At 49.6% G+C, this 21,193-nt stretch overlaps 1 protein-coding gene across 1 annotated transcript; it reads right to left on the bottom strand.

The window, feature by feature from the left end:
• Nucleotides 1–1,156: 1,156 nt before the first annotated feature.
• Nucleotides 1,157–9,690, bottom strand: LOC144325766 (cocaine- and amphetamine-regulated transcript protein-like). Its single transcript, XM_077920023.1, has 3 exons — nt 9,302–9,690; nt 3,500–3,583; nt 1,157–1,889 (listed from the first exon to the last, which is right to left on the bottom strand). The coding sequence occupies exons 1-3, from the start codon at nt 9,437–9,439 to the stop codon at nt 1,782–1,784; spliced, it is 330 nt and encodes a 109-aa protein (XP_077776149.1). The 5' UTR covers nt 9,440–9,690; the 3' UTR covers nt 1,157–1,781.
• Between the last annotated feature and the right edge of the window lie 11,503 nt (nt 9,691–21,193).

Below are 21,193 nucleotides of genomic sequence, written 5' to 3'. Positions count from 1 at the left end.
TCTTTTTCTGTGCTGGCAGATTTGTGTGGCCCAGCAGAAGCCAAACGGGACAGAGCTGGATCTGTTTAGCTTGGTGGAACTGAGACCAGAGCAGGCAAAATGATGCATTTGAAAAAAAACTGGGGAGCAGAGATGTTCAGGGGAGGAATGGGGCACCTTCGTGAAACCTCTATGCCTTGGTTTGGCTACAACTTTTGCATTTGGTCAGCTTGGCCTGCATACACCACCCCACATTTAATGCACAGGGCTCCCCCAAAGCATCCTGGGAGATGTAGTTTACCCACCACAGAGTTACCCTTAAAAAACTACAGTTCCCAGGATTTTTTTTGGGGTGGGTGGGTCATGCCCAGAGCCCTGGGCTTGAGAGGACAGGGAATTCAGGTGTTCCATTGTCGTGGGGCTGGGCGGTTTGTGAGTGGGCAAGAGTGACAAAAAGCCCAGTGCCTCAAGCCCACCTCTCTCTCTGATATTTTTGTGTGTGGAACACCCATGAAATCAAAAGCAATGTGTGAAAATTTGCAGGCTGCACACTCGTCTTTGAGTGCAGAAGCTCTCGGGTTCACCCTCTGGCATCGCCAGGTAGGGCTGAGGGAGACCTGGAGGGACTCTGCCGGTCAGTGTAGACGGAGCTGAGCTAGATGGAGCAATGGCCTGACTCGAAATTAGGTGGCTTCCTATATTCTTCTGTGTTAAGAGGGCCCACTGGGAGTTCGTGGCACAAGAGCCCCAGATCTTTGAAACCCAAAGGCGGGTGGGAGTAGCTAGAAGCAAACTCCCAAGTGTCGTTTGCATTGTGAGGTTACTGATCCCCACTGGGTGAAACCAAAGGCCTCTGTGTCACGCACAGCATCCTATTGCTTTCACTGACCAGCCAGAAGGTACTAAATAGCCAATACACAGGGCAGGAATTCAGTAGCCCCCTTCTGGGGAACTGCACGGGCACTGAGGGGATGTGAGCCTTCAAGATTAGGGTGGCTGGACGGTTTGCTGGCAGCTGCCAGCCTGACCAGGGCATCGCAACACAGACCTGCCAGTCTAGCGTTTAATAAAACCATGAAATGATTGTGAAGCATCTCTTGGTTTTTGCTGCTGTTAGGGATGTGTGCATTCCTTGCGCTAACGTTCATCGTGTTCATTGTGGCTGGAGAAATGTACCTCTGGCGTCCAGGATCTCAGCGCCAGGCAAGCTCCCTTGCTATTGGGATACAGTGGTACCTCGGGTTAAGTACTTAATTCGTTCCGGAGGTCCGTACTTAACCTGAAACTGTTCTTAACCTGAAGCACCACTTTAGCTAATGGGGCCTCCTGCTGCCGCCGCGCCGCCGGAGCACAATTTCTGTTCTCATCCTGAAGCAAAGTTCTTAACCTGAAGCACTATTTCTGGGTTAGTGGAGTCTGTAACCTGAAGCATATGTAACCTGAAGCGTATGTAACCCGAGGTACCACTGTACATCTGAAACTTTTGGGTTTTAAATATATGATTTCCCTTTTCCTGGTCTTCCAGCCATTCAGGCTGTGTCACCCACCTCCTTTAACCCGAATTATTGCCCCCTCCCTTTAGCACCCACCCATAGATTTCCAGGGGAAAAAACCACTTTGCACATGCTCAGAAGCTCCCTTTTATTTCTTCCCCGGCCCGGTTCCAGGGTTCTGTTGAAGCTTGCCCACTTCCCCGGATCATGACCTGCCCCCTCATGGAGCTGGTGCGTTGCAATGAGGCAGGAAGCCGGAAGTTGCCGACACAGGTGGGGAGGGAAAATGTGGCGCGAAATCCCATAATTTCACAAGCACTTGAGGAGGAAAGCATTGCAGGCCGATCCGCGGGGGCAGTTGCAGAGTTTGCCAATCCGGGCGCCCTTCCTGACGGCACACAGGTCACCGAAGGAACACTGTGAGAAGGGGGGGGGGGGGGAAAGATGGTTGAAAAAGTTGATCCCTGTTCCCGGGGAACTCTGGGAATGGTAGTTCTGGGGTGGGAGAGCAGGGCTCTCCTCCCGAGAACTCGGCGCCCATAACAAACTACAGTTCCCAGATGTCCTGACCACACCCAGACCAATGAGGACAAGCGACTGGAATTTAATTTGAGCACCCCACAGCTCACCGGAAGCTGTTTTAACTGTTCCCATCGCTACTGAAGGCCTTCTCAGTGATGGCTCCAACCTGGTGGAACGCTCTGTCCCATGAGACCAGGGCCCTGCAGGATTTAACTTCCTTCCGCAGGGCCTGTAAGACAGAGCTATTCCGCCTGATCTTTTATTCCCCTTCCTTCCTTCCCCCTCCCCTTTTTATGAAGATTACCCGCTCTGGGATCCCACAGCTAATTCTCCCCTGGTCTCCTCGCTGGACCAAATAGGACTAATTTAGCCAGCTAGCCCTGGTGATCATCTAATGTTTATTGGATGGATTTCCCCCCCTAAATTGATTTTTGAATTCTGAATTTATTACTATTCACAGTTTTATACTGTATTTTATGCTGGTTTTTCAATTAAGTGTTTTAAATTTGTTGTTGGCCCGGTTTTCTGAACCGGGAAGGGCGGGGTATAAATAAAAAAATAATATTATTATTACAGCCCCCTCCTTGAGCAGGGAGACAATGGCAAGGTGGGCTGGACAGGGGTTTCTGAAGACACAACCACCTCTGGCAGCTCCACAGGCTCTCCAGAACCTCCTAAAGCTCCTCTCTCGACTCCTCCTCCTTTCCCCCTTGCTCTGGCTGCACGGTTTTTCTGATCCTGACCCAGTTCTTCCTCCCACGATGCCAGCTGCCTCATGGGGGGGCACAGAACCCCACTCCTCCCAGATCATCCTCCCTCCCTGTCTCCTCTGCCCGCACATTCCTGCCCTTCTCAGGCTCCTGCCCATCCTGGCCGTCAGGAATCTTGGGGGGGGGGGAGCCATAATTCTTTAAACCAGGCTTCCTCAACCTCGGCCCTCCAGATGTTTTTGGCCTGCAACTCCCATGATTCTTAGCTAGCAGGACCAGTGGTCAGGGATGCTGGGAATTGTAGTCTCAAAACATCTGGAGGGCCGAGTTTGAGGAAGCCTGCTTTAAACTTTGCCCAGTCATTTAATTCGTGCTGCCTTTGTCGAGGGAGGAGGAGAAGAGCAGAGCCAGGATTACTTGGCCCAAGCTGGCTCTAGCGCCACCTGCTGTTGGGCTCCCAGCTTCGCGCCCTATCAAACCCAATGGGCACCGGCCTCCCCTGGGTCTTTGTATAAGGGGTGCACCATTGTTAAGGGTGGACGGTGGACCAGTTTTGCTACTAATCCCTCTTCCGAGGGAACTCTGGGAATTGTATTTCTGTGAGGGAGATAAGGGTCCCCCCCCCTCACAATCCTCTGGGCCCTTAACAAACTACAGTTCCCAGAATCCTTGGGGGGAAGCCGTGCCTGTGTGAAGTGGGATGATACTGGTCCAACATTCGCACCGCACCAATCCCTCCCTCCCTGGCCCTCATCCCCTGCATCCACCGGCAACTATCCAGGCAGCGCCCAGTACCTTGGGAACTTGGTTGAATTTCTTCTCCCAAGTGGAGACCTTCTTATGTTGCAGCTTCTCCAGCACCTCCTGAAGTTCATCCAGCTAGGGAGGAAAGGAAGAGGTTGAGGAATTATTAAGGTGTGAGAAGAGCGTCTGGCGTGATTCCTGCTTCCATAAGAGGCCAGAGGCAGCTATTATGGCTCGCTATTATGGCCTACCTGTGGCCCTCCAGGTGTTATTGGACTACATCCCCCATCATCCCTGAGCATTGGCCATGCTGGCTGGGGCTGATGGGAAGTGTAGTCCAGCGACATCTGGAGTTGCCAGAGGCTCCCCAGCTTCTGCTGTAAGTAATGAGCACACATTATGGTCAAGAACTTGTAGGCCCCAACTGCTGCATTGGTGTATGGCCAACAGTGTCTGGAGGACTTGAGCTATCCCATCCTTTTCCTAAGGACTAGAAACTTGATGGTTTTTGAAAGAAAAAATGCACTTAGCTTTTTTTAGTGGAGGGTTGGATCCATTTCTATGCATTTTTTAAAGAATCTCATCCTCAGAAGGATGCCTTCTGTACGATGTTGAGACTCTAACTCCCATCAGCCCCAGGGTTCAGGGATGATGGGAGTTGTAGTCCAGCGACATTTGGAGGGTCAAAGGCTCCCTAACCCTGGCCTTCATCCCACCTAGTAAGAACTTGCATCTTCCCACATCATTTTTTCTGTTGTCCATTTAGGGGTCTCTTAATCATAAGATATTTAGGCAATTAATGGGCTTGGTTTCCATAAGAGTGAAAAAAGAAGAAGTACTGGTACAGTGGTACTTCAGGTTAAGTACTTAAGTCTTTCCGGAGGTCTGTTCTTAACCTGAAACTGTTCTTAACCTGAAGCACCACTTTAACTAATAGGGCCTCCTCCTGCTGCTGCTGCGCCGGAGCACGATTTCTCTTCTCATCCTGAAGCAAAGTTCTTAGCCTGGGTTAGCGGAGTCTGTAACCTGAAGCGTCTGTAACTTGAAGCGTACGTAACCTGAAGCGTATGTAACCCGAGGTACCACTGTATTCCAAAGGCAAGGAAACACATACAGTTTGCTCTGGAGAGCCACGGGGCATGTTTTCCCCCCACACAGTGTAGAATCAGCAGTGCAGTTAGGTAATGTTAGACTCTGGACTTAATGGTCTTGGGGGGGGGGCTGTCTTTAGATAGTAATGTGCATTACATTACCTCCTCCAAAATGTGCTCAGCCAGGCCTGGTGTATCAGGGGAGCCTGGCTGCCCACTCCACTGAGGGGGGCCCTGGACTTCTGCCCCGAAGTCCCGCTCTGATGGCGCCAGTGTGGGGGAAGTACCGTCCACCTATCTTCCCAAATCCTGCCCTGTCAGCATTGCTGAGCATAATAACTGTACTCCACTCACTGTCACAGCATCTGCTGTGATGGCCGCTCACTTAAATGGAAAAATAAAATACAATAAAATGAATAATCCATGAATTTGCCTGTCAACGGCTGCTGCTCATGAACAATAGCTCTATGGAACCTGCTTCTGAATACCAGTTCCTGGGAGGCAAGAGCTGGAGAAGGCCTGTTTCTTTATTGCCCTGCTTGCGGGCTTTACGGAGGCTTCTGATTGGCTGCTGTGGCAGCGGAATGCTAGAGTAGATGGACTGTTGGTCTGATGTGGAAAGGCTTCTCAGAGACTTCTGATTGGCTGCTGTGGCAGCAGAAGGCTGGGCTAGATGGAGTGTTGGTCTGATGCAGAAGGGCTCAGAGGCTTCTGATTGGCTGCTGTGGCAGCGGAATGCTGGGCTAGCTGGAATGTTGGTCTGATGTGGAAGGGCTTCTCAGAGACTTCTGATTGGCTGCTGTGGCAGCGGAATGCTGGGCTAGCTGGAGTGTTGGTCTGATGCAGAAGGGCTCAGAGGCTTCTGATTGGCTGCTGTGGCAGCGGAATGCTGGGCTAGATGGAATGTTGGTCTGATGTGGAAGGGCTCAGAGGCTTCTGATTGGCTGCTGTGGCAGCGGAATGCTGGGCTAGATGGAATGTTGGTCTGATGTGGAAGGGCTCAGAGGCTTCTGATTGGCTGCTGTGGCAGCGGAATGCTGGGCTAGCTGGAATGTTGGTCTGATGCAGAAGGGCTCAGAGGCTTCTGATTGGCTGCTGTGGCAGCGGAATGCTGGGCTAGATGGAATGTTGGTCTGATGCAGAAGGGCTCAGAGGCTTCTGATTGGCTGCTGTGGCAGCGGAATGCTGGGCTAGATGGAATGTTGGTCTGATGTGGAAGGGCTCAGAGGCTTCTGATTGGCTGCTGTGGCAGCGGAATGCTGGGCTAGATGGAATTTTGGTCTGATAGGGAAGGGCTTCTCAGAGGCTTCTGATTGGCTGCTGCAGGCAGCAGAATGCTGGAAGGGATGGAATGTTGGTCAGATGGGGAATGTCCAGAGGTTTGTGGCATTTGATGCACATAGCCCAGAGAAGCGGCAAGTGGAGGAAAGGGCGTGGCTCATTGGTAGAGCATCCATCTTGCATGCAGAAGGTCCCAGGATCAATCCCCATCATCTCCTGGTAGGGCTTGGAGTGAACCTGGCCTGAAACCCTGGTGTGACCCTGCCAGTCAGTGTAGGCAATACTGAGCCAGATGGACCAATGATCTTCCTTGCTATAAAGGAGCATCCTCTGTTCTCATTACGGTCCAGTACCATCTTCAAATATTTGAAAGGCTCTTTCTTAGTTTAGAGCAAACTTGTTCTGTTTCCCCAGAACGCAGGACCTGAACCAACACTTTAAAATTGCATGAAAAATAATTTAAAAATAGCCTGCTCCTCAATTTCAGTATTTTACTTCTCACCTGCCCCAATTTTTATGCTCCCCTCCCTGGAAAAATTATTGCAGATGTCCAGGGAGTCAGACTAGATAACCCTTGAACCTTCTCCCGACTCTGATCCTCTCTGCTTCTCTCTGCCTCTCACTCTAACATTTTAACAGGGTTCTCTCCCCCCACCCCCAATCAATTGCAAATGTTTACATTGATGAATCTAACAGATTAAATGTGTCTGGTCCGGATATTAGCAGAGAATTCTGTTCCTCAGCAAGTGGGGAGCATCTTCTGGTCTTGTTTGGCTCATATCCAAGAAATGATGCAATTGGTCCCATGTGATGGTTCCTGGTGGTACAAGCAGCTTTGAACGGTGTTTTCCTTCCTGGAAGCAGAGTGTGCCCCCCCCCCAACCCTCTATATCTGTCTCCTGTGGCTGCCTGGAAAACTTGCTCTAAGATAGATACATCCTCAAAGCAGTTTCTGATCCAGCCTGTTTCATCTCCTGGCGAAATAAACACCCAAAATCACATGCTAAAATATGTCTCTGGATCCCTGGCTGCCAGCTCTGTTTCCCTCTCAAACCTACAAGTGCAGGTCAGCCTGGTTCTCGCTTGCAGATAAGATAACGGAGAATGGGAGGTGGCGACCTGGTTGTGTTTGCTCTTACCGATCCACAGCTGCGGTCAGACTCTGATCTGGTTCTACAGAGCTACGCTTTTCCCTGTGCAAGCGCGCTCGATCTGCTCTCATTCTCCCAGCCTCTCGGATGATCTTGCTGGCTTCCTTTGTCCTCCCGCTCTCCGAAAGACTTGGACCAATTCCTGATTGACGGCTAGATTGCATTTATATCCCCACCTTGCCTGAGGCGGTGTACGTTTCCCTCCTCATTTAATCCCAACACAACAACCCTGTGAGGTAGGTGAGGCTGGGAAGCAGCAACTGGCCCAGGGTTGCCCAGCGAGCTTCATGGCTGAGAGGGGATTTGAACCCTGATCTCCCAGCTCTACTCTAACCACTACACCACACTGTCTTATTTTGGCTGCAGCTCTGAAGTTGGAGCAAATGAAGAACATAGCCCTCTCCTCCCTTGCACATCCCAGTAGACTGGTATTTGCTGACCCAAGGCTAGAGTGCAAGAAGAACCCTGGTGGTTCTGAATTAAGGTCCATTGAGCCCAGTATCCTGTCTCCTACAGTGGTCAGCTGGAAAGGATGGGGAACTTTTGGCTCTCCAGATGGGGCTAGGCTCCAGTCGTCACCATGCCTTATTATTGGCCCATTCCAGACGGGGGCTCATCTCATGGGAGTTTGAGCCCATCGATGTCCAGAGGATCGTGGGTTCCACACGCCTATCCTATGGGATATTATTATTATTATTTATTAAATTGGTAAACCATCCTATGCCTGCAGGACTCAGGAAGGTTCTCAACAGAAAACAACAACAACACAATATGAAAAAACAAAATACATAATCGAAACAAGAACAACTCAATAATCCCACAACAACTCATTTTGAAAGGGCATTGGATGTCAATCACCCAAAGGCCTGGTGGTTAAAGAGTAACATTTTCGCCTGGCGCTTAATGAAGGCTCCAGCCGAGCCCCCCTGGGGAGAGCATTCCACGTGTGGGGAGCCACAGTAGAAAAGGTCCGTTTTGGGGTTGCAGAGGTAGACTGCCTCTGAGACTGGAGGCTCCATTCTTAACAATCATGGCTATCGGCCTAAGAAGTGCTTTGTTGGAGCGGACCAAAGGTACACAGACTCCAAACTGGAGGGCTTGAAGCTGAGTGGTAGACATTCCCCGTTCAATCCCTGGCATTTTCTGGTAAGCCTGGAATAGTCCCCTGCCTAAAACCCCGGAGAGCTGCTGCTGGTCAGTGTAGACAATACTGAGCTAGATACACCAAGGACTGGACTCAGTATAATACATGTTCTTTTTACATCCAGCCCTTTATCCATGGAGCCCGAAATCTCACTTGATTCTTTAGGAGAAGGACTGTGGAGCAGCTGTTCTGTGCATGCAGAAGGTTCCAGGTTCAAATCTCTGGCCTCTCTAGGGAGAGCTTGGGATGTCCCCTGCCTCGAACCCTGGAGAGCTGCTGCCAGTCAGTGTAGTCAATACTAACCTAGATGGACCAATGGTCGGACTCTGTACAAGGCAGTTTCCTACATTCTATGAGACAGGTCCACTTCCTCCTCCTCCTTCTTTTCTGCATTTTTATCCCACCTTCTCCCCAATACAGTAGTACCTCTGGTTAAGAACTTAATTCGTTCCGGAGGTCTGTTCTTAACCTGAAACTGTTCTTAACCTGAAGCACCACTTTAGCTAATGGGGCCTCCTGCTGCCGCTATGCTGCTGCCACACAATTTCTGTTCTCATCCTGAAGCAAAGTCCTTAACCCGAGGTACTATTTCTGCATTAGCGGAGTCTGTAACCTGAAGTGTCTGTGACCCGAGGTACCACTGTATAGGGATGTGCAACACATCCCACTGGTTCTGCTCTATACCACAAATCCATTAAGCGGACGTCTGTTTTGCCCTGGATATCCTTGGGTACCATCCTTTGGGCATCAGTGTCATGGGATAGTCACATCCAAATATCTCGAAGGATGGAAGATGCAGCGAGCTTATTTCCTGCTGCTCCGGAGCTCAGGACCTGAACCAACGCTTTCAAATCACAAGAAAGGAGATTCCGACCAAACATTTTTTGGGGGAAAACTTTCTGACGGGAAAAAGCCGTTCGACGGGGGAACGGGCTAACTCAGAACTCTGCTGGGAGGTTTTCAAATTCTTTTAAGCTGCGCTTCCCGCGTGGCAGAGAGGGTTCGACTTAGATCACCCTGGGAGACCCCTCTCTACTCCACAATTATGCCAAAAGGAGGGTTGCCTATGGGGTTCTCGAACCCCTCTGCGCATCCTTGCTCACCGGGTGCAATTTATCCGCTGCCCCCCCAGCACTGTGGCAGCCCACAGATGGGACCACCCGCAGACCTTGCTTCTTTTACTCACCAGCTCCTTCTCGTGCGCCTGGTAGGTGTGCTTGAAAGGGAACTCCTGGGGTGCCCGGCTGGCTGTGGCAAGGCTTCTATGTGCTGCCCAAATCAGGCAGAGCAGGAAGGCCACCGAGCCCAATTGGGAGCGGTCCATTGTGGACAGGATCCGAAAGAGCAAGCTGAAAGCTCAGGGCTGAGAGAGAGAGCAAGACAGGGACTGTGAGCTCAGAGCCACAGGAGCTGTCCACAGTGCTGAAGTCTGATGCCTGTTTTCTCTGGCTTAGCAGGAGAGCGAGCGAGCCTGTCAGCTTCCGAGCCAGGCGGAGGGGGGGCTGTCTTGGGAAGAGAGGGGAGTGAGGTCCCCCCCCCCTCAGCCTGTGTCCCCACAGGAGGGGTGGGGAGGCATGTGGAAGTGGTGGGTGGGTGTGGGGAAGAGAGCTAGGCACACAGCTGGGTGCAAAATTGCTGTTGGCAGCCCCCGGGGGTGGGCGCTGCGTGGGGTGCTTAACTGGGAGGGGGGGGCCACCTTTGGCTGACTATTTATCAGAGGTTTACTCTGCAAATTGCAATTTTGGCAAGCGGCGGGAGGCATTAGATTGAGCAGAGAGCCTCATCCATCATCTTGGCCGGGGGCCCAGCGCTTTGCTGGGAGCAGAATGGGCTGCGAATTAGCTCGCTCCCCCGCCCAATAACCGTTGATTCTGATGTTCCTCCCCAAGCATCTCTGAGCCTAATGATCTGCTATTATTCTGTCCTGTTATTATTAGAATTAATCATTGCTGGAGAGCGTCGCTGTGTCCAAAAGCGCTTAGAAATCCTGGCCTTGTTTATCTGTCTTCGTTCTCCCTCCCTCCCTCCCTATGCCCTCCTGTATTGAATGTCTAGAACACTTGCTTTGCATACAGAAGGGCTTGGGTTCAATCCTCAGCTAGGGCTTGTCTGAAGCCTTGGAGAGCTGCTGCCAGTCAGTGTAGGTAATTCTGAGCTGGATGGATCAATGGTCTGCTTCGGTAGGAAGCAACTACCTATGTCCCTCTGGAAAGCAGCCCTTCATTCAGAACCATGAGGACTAGAACCTTAAAGGTAAAGGGGCCCCTGACCATCAGGTCCAGGCGCGGACGACTCTGGGGTTGCAGCGCTCATCTCGCTTTATTGGCCGAGGGAGCCGGCGTACAGCTTCCGGGTCGTGTGGCCAGCATGACTAAGCCGCTTCTGGCGAACCAGAGCAGCGCACGGAAACGCCATTTACCTTCCCGCCGGAGTGGTACCTATTTATCTACTTGCACTTTGACGTGCTTTCGAACTGCTAGGTTGGCAGGAGCAGGGACCGAGCAGCAGGAGCTCACCCCGTTGCGGGGATTCAAACCGTCGACCTTCTGATCGGCAAGTCCTAGGCTCTGTGGTTTAACCCACAGCACCCCCGCTAGAACCTTAGAGTCATAGAATTGTAGAGTTGGAAGGGACCCAGAGGGTCATTTAGTCTGACCCTCAGCTAAAGAATCCATGACAGATGGCCATCCACCCTCTGCTTTAAAACCTCCTTTGAGAGCCCACCACCTCCTGAGGGAGTCCATTCCATGGTCAAACAGTAGTCAGAAAGTTTTTCCTGATGTTTAATTGGAATCTCCTTTGTTGTAACTGGAGGCCACTGGTTCAGGTCCTACCCTCCAGAGCAGAAGAAAACAATCTTGCTCCGTCTTCTATCACAGGGACGTCCAACTCCCAACAGACTGCGATCTACTCACAGTATAAAAAACTGGCAGTGATCTACCCATTGTCATTTGATGGATCAGTGTTGTTGAGTTGTGTTTTTTTTTAGGAAGCAAAGATATATGAATATATGAATGAAACTGAATGAGCATTGCGATATACACAGAACATAATAAAAAGTTGATTATATAAAACACACAGCTGAGGGTCCTGAATCCGCAGTCAAATAGTGGACCTTAATCTGATAATTCCACTTTTTTTGCTAGGAAGCAAAAGTTGCTGAGCTTTTTTTGGAAAGGCAAAGTTGTTCAGCTTTTCTTAGGAAGCCAGAGCGGTTGAGCTTTTTCTTTTTATTCTTTTTTTTTTGTGGGGAAGGAGATTCCTGAGGGACCAGAGATCTACCAGGAACACCCCACGATCTACCAGGAGATCATGATCTACCTGTTGGACGTGCCTGTTCTATGGGACAGCCCTTGAGATATCTGAAGACGGCTATCATATCTCCTCTCAGTCTCCTCTTTTCCAGGCTAGATATACCCAGATCCTTCAACCATTCCTCATAAGGCTTGGTTTCCTCCAATCTTGGTCACCCTCTTCTGCACACCTTCCAGCTTATCAATATCCTTCTTTAATTTTTAAGGAAAGGATTGTGGGTCAGTGCCAGAGCCACTGTTTTTTGTACGTAGAAGGTCTCAGGTTCAGTTCCAAATTTCCAGATAGGGGTGAGAATGGATGCTGCCCAAACAGCTCACAGCTTGGTTTCTGTCTCTGAAGCAGCAATTAAAAGGCAAGAAAATAGAAGATCTGTTTGTCATCCATCCACCTACCTGTCCTGCTCCCCGCCCCCCCCCCCCGCTCTGCCTTAAGTTTCCCTCTGGCTAAACTCCCTTGCCTTGTACGTTAATCTCTATCCATTTATCCTTTTGACAGTTTGATCTTTGCTTTCTTCAGAAAACATTTAATGATGTTCCAAGGCTACACACACACACACACACACTTTCGAAGCAAAGTAATCCGTGTTATTGGGAGGGAGGTGGAAATCAGGGATCAGGATCGTGCCTTTTGCCAGTTAAGGTTGCCATATTAAATGAGCCAGTTTGCCCCTCTGTCAAGTTAACTGCCATATTAAATGAACCAGTTTGTTCTTCTGCCAGTTAAGCTTGCCAATTCAACCTTCAGTGACTTAACTACAGTTAGTGGTACCTAGGTTAAGAACTTAACTCATTCTGGAGGTCCGTTCTTAACCTGAAACTGTTCTTAACCTGAGGTACCACTTTAGCTAATGGGGCCTCCCGCTGCTGCCGCGCCACCGTCATGCGATTTCTGTTCTCATCCTGAAGCAAAGTTCTTAACCCGAGGTACTGTTTCTGGGTTAGCGGAGTCTGTAACCTGAAGCGTCTGTAACCCGAGGTACCACTGTACAGGAGTTTGGGGCACAGAGAGAAACAGGCTGCCCTTTCCGATGGACCCTGTACTAGTGAAATTCTGTCCTGCGAGAGAGATGGGCATCTCAGCCCCTTCCAGACCTAGTTTTCATCAGGCCTTGAAAATCCCTCCTAGCTCAAGGAGGGCTGGGGTAACTTTCCTCAGCACGAGGGCCACATTTTCCTCATGGAAAACATTGGGGGGGGCCACATGTTTGTGGTGGGAGGGGCCAGGGTCAAAAAGTGGGGTGTCCTCAGGATGTCCCCATTTTAATTGGAGAAATGTTGGAGGGTATGGAGTTATCTGACCCCCGAGCCGCCTGAAGGCAATCCTGTATAGGGAAGGGTTTTTAAAAAATGTTTAATGTCTTATTATGTTTTTATATATGTTGGAAGCCGCCCAGAGTGGCTGGGGCAACCTAGTAAGATGTGTGGGGTATAAATACCATTATGGAATGGGATGTCCCTATTTTCATCGGAGAAATGTTGGAGAGTATGCAAGTGGCGTTGTCACAGTTCAAGGATAAAGTCCAGCCAGCCAAAAAAACCCAAGGAGTATGTGAAGCAGGTTTGATCTAGGAGAATCCCGAGGGCCTGATAAAAAGGATTTTTGGGGGGAACGCATTTGCCCCACTGCAGCGCTTGAGACTCTTCAACCCTGAGTTAAAAGTTGCTATTGTGGCTCTGCTATTGATTTTGCTGTTGCTTCCTCTGTTTTAAATTGTTCGGAAATGTTTCTACTGGACTTGCTGTGCCGGACTCTAGGGTGTTGTTAGGTTCATTATCCTTTTAATGAATTGATTTCATCTTCACTTTGTGTCTTAAAAGCTGGCTTGGGAGGGCCTTGTCTCAGATAACACTATAAGCCTTCTGGCGGGAAGCAAGTACCGTATTTTCCCCTCTATAACACGCAGATTTTGTCTCCTAAAAAGGAAGGGGAAATGTCTGTGCGTGTTATTGAGCGAATGTGTGGTCCCTGGAGCCGAAAAATCAGGCAAAAATCAAATCGCGCTTCACGGAGAAGGGAAACCTGAAAAGAGGAAGTGGCAGCTTTCCTGCATTCTGCCTCAGGGTCTTACTGCCCACCCTCCTCTGTTTCGTTGCTGTGTTTGCTCAAACGGAACAAAGAGCAGGGAAAGCCCCTCCAGGCAAGCAGAGGGAAAGCAGAGTGTCTTTCATTCTAATTCCTCTCTGTGCTCCGGTGCTGCTGGGAGAGAGAGAGAGAGAGAGAGAGAGAGAGAGAGCGCTGGCTGGCTTGGGTGGGGGGAAACTTTTGCCTTTCTTTCCTCCCTCCCGTTAAATCCCTCTCCTGCATTCTTAGCCAGCTGCTTCTCTGCACACCCCTCTCATGTCCCTTCTTTGTTTTTCCTTCGCTCCCCACTGAAAATGTGGTTACAAAGCATAGATCCACATGGATCCTCAGGATCTTTGCATTGGGTCACCCCAAATTCACCATCAGATCACATAGCATGTCCATGGCTATAGCCTGCACCAAAAAAATCACGCACCCACTGTTGCCTGGGGCTGCAATGGTGCAAAAATGTGGTTACAAAGCATGGATCCACAGGGATTCTCAGGATCTTTGCATTGGGTCACCCCAAATTCACCATCAGATCACATAGCATGTCCATGGCTACAGCCTGCACCAAAAAAATCACGCACCCACTGTTGCCTGGGGCTGCAATGGTGCAAAAACGTGGTTACAAAGCATGGATCCACAGGGATTCTCAGGATTTTTGCATTGGGTCACCCCAAATTCACCATCAGATCACATGTCTGTGGCCACAGCATGAAGCACAAAAATGATACATCCACTGTTTCATTCAGAATGTTTTTCCCCTTGTTTTCCTCCTCTAAAAACGATGTGCGTGTTATGGTCAGGTGCGTGTTATAGAGCGAAAAATACGGTACGTTAAACCATCAGATCCGTTTCCATGCTCAGAAATCTTGCTCTCTGAACACATCAAGCCACTTGTTCAAGGCACAAGGAGGTTGATTGGCAACTCTCCTGGTGGTATTGTTTTGTGAGATGGGGAAAGGAAAACCGGTTGTTAGCTTTGTCCTTTCACAGCAGGACTCCTGTGTCTTTTAAAGGCTGTCTGGCAGGCATAAATGCAAGCAGGGAAGTTTCACTCATCAGTGTGACTGTGCTGTGGAAGGGGAAAGCCTGACCTGTTGAATTTCTGCCTGGCTTGCTTGCAGGTGTGTGAAAACAGGAGCAAAAGATGGCAAAAGGCCTGCTAGCTTTGGCCAGGAAGGAAAGATGCAGATTGCCAGAATAACTGAGATGGTTTAGTGCAGGCATAGGCAGACTCGGCCCTCCAGATGTTTTGGGACTACAACTCCCATCATCCCTGACCACTGGTCCTGTTAGCTAGGGATGATGGGAGTTGTAGTCCCGAAACATCTGGAGGGCCGAGTTCGCCTATGCCTGGTTTAGTGCCACTGTCAATTTGGCAGCTGATATGGCAAAAATGGCACATGGCTATCTTTTCCCTACGTAATGATCCAAAATTCTAAAAGCGCAGGTCCGAGCAAGGATGTTTTATAGGACACATTTGAGGGGCGGACAGGAGAATTTATGATGTTCTGGAATTTAGCTGTGATTCCTGTGTTGCAGAAGGTTGGACTAAATGAACTTTGGAATCCCTTCCAACTCTACAGTTCTAGGATTCTATGTAAATGTCCTAAAGAAAAGGCCTGGATTGAGAAAATCCTGTCGGCTTTATAGGGTTTTATATTTCTGAAAGCCATTGGTTTATATACTGCTGTCTGTTTTTTAAATCCACAGAAGTTTTCCCCAATCTGTTTATATGGAATCCAGTAGGTCATTGTTTTAAATTATTTTTTGTTGGTGTAGGTAGGGAGATTAACAATAAGACCCCCCCAAACTACCATCACCTCTAAGTAAATCTTGCCTAATTTCTACCAGTCGTTCTGTTGTCGTCCCCATTCCCTACACACTGTTCCCTGACCTATTTACTCTGCCTCCCTCTGCCAAGGGCAGGCTTCTGACATGTGGGTGATTACATAAGGGATGGACAAAACCATAATCATGGATTCCTCCAGAGGATTAGGATTAATCACATCCTGCCAGAAGCAGGAAATTCATCCAGATTACAGGACCTGCAGCTCTGCTGCTGCAGGCTGGGTGGCTCTCTAGAGCGCCCCCTGCAGCTAGGAATGAAAAGAGAGGGCCTTCTTGGTGGTGGCTCCACGGATATGGAATCCCCTCTCCCAGGAGTGCAGATGGCTCCTTCCTCGCAGGCCTCCGAACGGGCACTGAAGACACACTTGTTCCAGACGCCCTTTGAGGAAAGATGCAGTGAACATTCAAACCCAAGGGGGCCTCCCCATGGACTACAAATCCCATCATCCCTGATTATTGGGCCATACTGGCAAGGGCTGATATTCCAGCAACATCTGGAGGGCTGCAACTTCCCCATCTCTGTATAGGGTTTTAACCGGCCAAAGGGTTTGTTTGTTTGTTTGTTTGTTTGTTTGAATAGCTGTTTAAATTGGGAAAGGTGTACGACAAGGCTGTATATTGTCTCCCTGCTTATTTAACTTATATGCAGAATTCATCATGTGAAAGGCTGGGCTGGATGAATCCCAAGCCAGAATTAAGATTGCCGGAAGAAATATCAACAACCTCAGATATGCAGATGACACAACCTTGATGGCAGAAAGTGAGGAGGAATTAAAGAACCTTTTAATGAGGGTGAAAGAGGAGAGCGCAAAATATGAAGCTCAACATCAAAAAGACAAAGATCATGGCCACTGGTCCCATCACCTCCTGGCAAATAGAAGGGGAAGAAATGGAGGCAGTGAGAGATTTTACTTTCTTGGGCTCCATGATCACTGCAGATGGTGACAGCAGTCAGGAAATTAAAAGACGCCTGCTTCTTGGGAGAAAAGCAATGACAAACCTAGACAGCATCTTAAAAAGCAGAGACATCACCTTGCCGACAAAGGTCCATATAGTTAAAGCTATGGTTTTCCCAGTAGTGATGTATGGAAGTGAGAACTGGACCATAAAGGAGGCTGATTGCCGAAGAATTGATGCTTTTGAATTATGGTGCTGGAGGAAACTCTTGAGACTGCAAGAAGATCAAACCTCTCCATTCTGAAGGAAATCAGCCCTGAGTGCTCACTGGAAGGACAGATCCTGAAGCTGAGGCTCCAATACTTTGGCCACCTCATGAGAAAAGAAGACTGGAAAAGACCCTGATGTTGGGAAAGATGGAGGGCACAAGGAGAAGGGGACGACAGAGGATGAGATGGTTGGACAGTGTTCTCAAAGCTACCAGCATGAGTTTGACCAAACTGCGGGAGGCAGTGGAAGACAGGAGTGCCTGGCGTGCTCTGGTCCAGGGGGTCACGAAGAGTCGGACACGCCTAAACGACTAAACAACACAATTGATTTGATGATGATATGGTTTGATTTGGTTCTTGGTTATAATTGGATTTATATATCCTATCCTATGCCTCACCCACTGTATTGGTCTGCAATTTCTTTTCTTTTTAAAAAATATATATATTTCTATTAAAGATTTCTTGGTTTACAAAAGTATGTGCAATGTCAATTTTACAGATCAGTTTCATTTGTTGAGGCATTAGTGTCACATTAGGAAGAAAACGGGGGAAGAGGTGGAGGGGGGAATGGTGAGTGGGGTGGCAATGCTTCTATTCTACTTAGTGTATGTGTGGGGTTTTGTGTCAGCGTCGCTTGTGCGGGTTTTCTTTACTATTTGCTTGTATTCCTTTGGGGTTGGCCTCGGCTGCTTCACAACTCTGCAAACGCATTTAAATGAGTGATCCCTGATTGGCTGGGATGTGTGTCTAGGACAAGGGTGATCTTCCAGATGTTAAAAGGTAAAGGTAAAGGGGCCCCTGACCGTTAGGTCCAGTTGTGACCGACTCTGGGGTTGCGCTGCTCATCTTGCTTTACTGGCCAAGGGAGCCGGCATACAGCTTCCGGGTCATGTGGCCAGCATGACTAAGCCGTTTCTGGCAAACCAGAGCAGTGCATGGAAATGCTGTTGACCTTCCCGCTGAAGTGGTACCTATTTATCTACTTGCACTTTGACATGCTTTCAAACTGCTAGGTTGGCAGGAGCAGGGACCGAGCAACGGGAGCTCAGCCCGTCGTGGGGATTCAAACCGCCGACCTTCTGATCGGCAAGTCCTAGGCTCTGTGGTTTAACCCCCAGACTGGGGCTGATGGGAAATGGAGACCCAGCTGGCAACTCTGTCCTTGGGCCAACTCTGGAAACACGGTTACCAGACCTCAGTGTGTCGTCCATAGGGGCAAAGGTTCATTCACCCGCTCGGCATACAATGAGACTCCCTTCCATTGCCATGAACTCCCTTCCGCCTCCTCAACAGGGCAAAGAGGATGGTCCATATGCAACAGGAGAAACGGACAGACGGATCTGACCTCATAAATGTCAACACACCATGCTGGCTGTGTAACATTTCAACCTCTCAGGACCTCTGTCACTGACCTTGCTGTCACTTTTAGTGCAAATTTCTCGTCATATACACATTCGTTCTGCACATGGTCTTGCCAAATGCACAGAAATTTCCACAAGGCAGTATAATGTGTTTCTGTATCCCGTTTCCGATATTATATGCATTCTTAGGCACGCTTTGCTCCCGTATATGCATCTTTGTATACATGACTCAGCTGGAGGACGGCACTACAAAATTCAGATATTGAAGGATGGCTGTGTTTCTGTTTGCACACCATTTTGGAAAGCGTGAATGAGTCAAGATTTGGGTGAGGAGTGCATGCAGGAGCCAGGCCCTGTGATCAGTAGGACTTCGCAGGACTGGGGCCTTCCTAAGTTTGTTCTGGAGAGGCAAGGTGCGGCCACACAGGTGAGACCGATTGGTAACTCACTGCACCTGGTGGCAAGAGCCGGGAAGGGATATAAGGTCAGCATTTCCCTTCGGCTCTTTGCCACAGCAACACGTTCCCTGCCTTGCTGCGTTTGACTCCTGGACTCCTCGCTTCTTGATCCTCGGACCCCTGACTTCGTGACTCCTTGCTTCTTGATCCTCGGACCCCTGACTTCGTGACTCCTTGCTTCTTGATCCTCGGACCCCTGACTTTGTGACTCCTCGCTTCTTGATCCTCAGACCCTTGACTTCGTGACTCCTTGCTTCTTGATCCTCGGACCCCTGACGTCGTGACTCCTTGCTTCCTGACCCTCGGACCCTTGGCTTCCTGACTCCTGGCTTCTGGACTCCCATTCCTGCTCCCACCCCACCATCTTACCCCCGGTCCCGATGTCCCCAGTTGGGACTTTGATCGCCCATGACAATTCGCCTTCCGGTGCGAGCCAAATCAGATTTCTGCCCATTGCCCTGGATCTTCCTGAACAGGTTGTCAAGAGACCCACCCCCTGAATGAGATCACCCATCGCCGCTTCCATCCAGGGCCTTGCCTCATTAAAATGTTCCGCCGCAAACGTGGGGCTCACGGATCAATGTCCTTGTAGTGGAGAGACTTGATTGATTCCTCCTCCACCCTGATCTTGAAAATGAGTCAAGTCCTTTGCAGCAGCAGCAACTAATGAGGACTCCTACGCCTCTCTCGGCCAAGGGTTTGGGAGCAAGCGATGCAAGACGTCAGGCGCAAACAGCTTTTTCATTATTGCCTGCCATGCTTGACATTTGTCTTCGTGAGATAATAAGGACCCGTCAGATCTATACAACAATTACACGATACGGCAGCGCGGCGGTGATGTCGTTGTGGGGGCGAGGAGGGGGCGATGCGTCAAGAAACTTCTGCAATAAACCAGGGGGACGGCGGCAGGTGAGGACACATTGTAAAACGGAAACACGGCCTGAAAGAATCAATCAAGCTCTGTTACCAATTTTATTTACATGAAGACGACATTGCGGGCGTCTCTGCAGAGTTGCCAACTGACCAGGAAGTAAACCTGACTGCTTTGCTCCTGTGTCTTTAACAGAGGCTGGGCCGAAGCTGATCATAGGTATGGAGCTCACATGGGGTGTTTTGTTTTTTTTACATTGTGGGAGCAGAGGAGCAGCGGCTGGCTCAGAAGCTGGCAACCCTGCTTGTCAGAGCATTACACACACACACACACACACACACACACACACACACACACAACCACACACAGAGTGTTGCTCGTGTGCTTTTAATGGGAAAATATGAAAATGGGGAAATAAAATACACACAAGCAGCTGACTCGCAAGAGGCAGACGAGGTCTCTCTGGGGGGCAGGATTAAACCCAAGGGAGTAGAAATGTCAGTGGAGCGGATTTTGGTTGAACATTAGGCAGGAGAAACTTCCCAATATTGAGAGCGTTTCAGCTGCAGAACGAATAAAATATTGTAGAATCATAGAGTTGAAAGGAACTCTGAAGTTCATCTAGCCCAGGGGTCAGCAAACCTTTTCAGCAGGGGGCCGGTCCACTGTCCCTCAGACCTTGTGGGGGGCCGGACTATATTGGGGGGGGGGAATGAACGAATTCCTATGCCCCACAAATAACCCAGAGATGCATTTTAAATAAAAGCACACATTCTACTCATGTAAAAACACACTGATTCTCAGACCGTCCGTGGGCAGGATTTAGAAGGCGCTTGGGCTCGATCCGGCCCCTGTGCCTTAGTTTGCCTACCCATGATCTAGTCCAGGGGTCAGCAAACTTTTTCAGCCATAGGCTGGTCCATCATCCCTCAGACCTTGTGGGGGGCCGGACTATATTTTGGAAAAGAAGAAGAATGAATTCCTATGCCCCACAAATAGCCCAGAGATGCATGTTAAATAAAAGGACACATCCTACTCATGTAAAAACACGCTGATTCTCAGACCGTCCGTGGGCAGGATTTAGAAGGCGACTGGGCCTTAGGTTGCCTACCCCGATCTAGTCTAACCTGCAGGAATCCTGCCCCCAGTCGTCCCAGGGTGGGCTCAAACCACCAACCTTCTGGGTCACAGGCAGAGCCACTGGCTCCCTCCCCAGGTCAGTCCATGCGCAGGGAGGCCCACCCTCCTCGATTCAGGAGTGTGAGAGAGTTCCTCGCAAGGAGAACCGAGTGCTGCACTGGATTGGTGTGTGTGTCTGAAAACGGATGAGAAGCTTTTTCAGCCCGCGGGGGCCACATTTCCTCTTGGACAACTTTCCTGAGAGCCACATGCCTCAGTGGGCGGGGCTGAGGGCAGAAGTAGGAGGAGCCACGCATTACAATAAGCCGGTGTCGGTCAGTCTTCTTGCCTGGGGAGAAAACAGCAAAGACCTGATGAAGAGAGCACAGCAGAGGTTATATTTTCTGAGAATCCTCCGGAAAAACAATCTCTCAAAGGACCTGTTGATGGCATTTTCCCCTTGTACTGTGGAGAGTGTATTAACTTATGGTCTGTGTGTGTGGTTTGGGAGCTGCACGGTCAGGGGAAAAACAATGCTGTCCAGGGTTGTAAAAAACTGCGGAGAGAATAATTGGGTGCACTCTTCCCACCTTGGATCAAATCTACGCTTCCAGGTGTCATAAGAAAGCTGCAGAGATAGTGCAGGATAGTGCGCACCCCGGAAATGATCTCTTTCAGCTTCTGCCTTCTGGAAGAAGGTACAGGGTTATAAAGACTAGGACTAGCCACCTGAGAAACAGTTTCTATCCAAATGCAATTTTGGTTTTAAACGCAGTGTAAGGTAGTCTTTATGTGAGTATATTGTATTCAGTTATGGGGTATCAGAGTTTTCAGGGGCTAACCAGGCTGGGATAGCTGGGATAGCAGGCT

Source organism: Podarcis muralis, chromosome 16, assembly GCF_964188315.1.
Source record: "Podarcis muralis chromosome 16, rPodMur119.hap1.1, whole genome shotgun sequence".
NCBI lineage: Eukaryota > Metazoa > Chordata > Lepidosauria > Squamata > Lacertidae > Podarcis > Podarcis muralis.
Note: the sequence above shows the minus strand (reverse complement) of the source record. Positions and strands in the feature narration are given on the sequence as shown.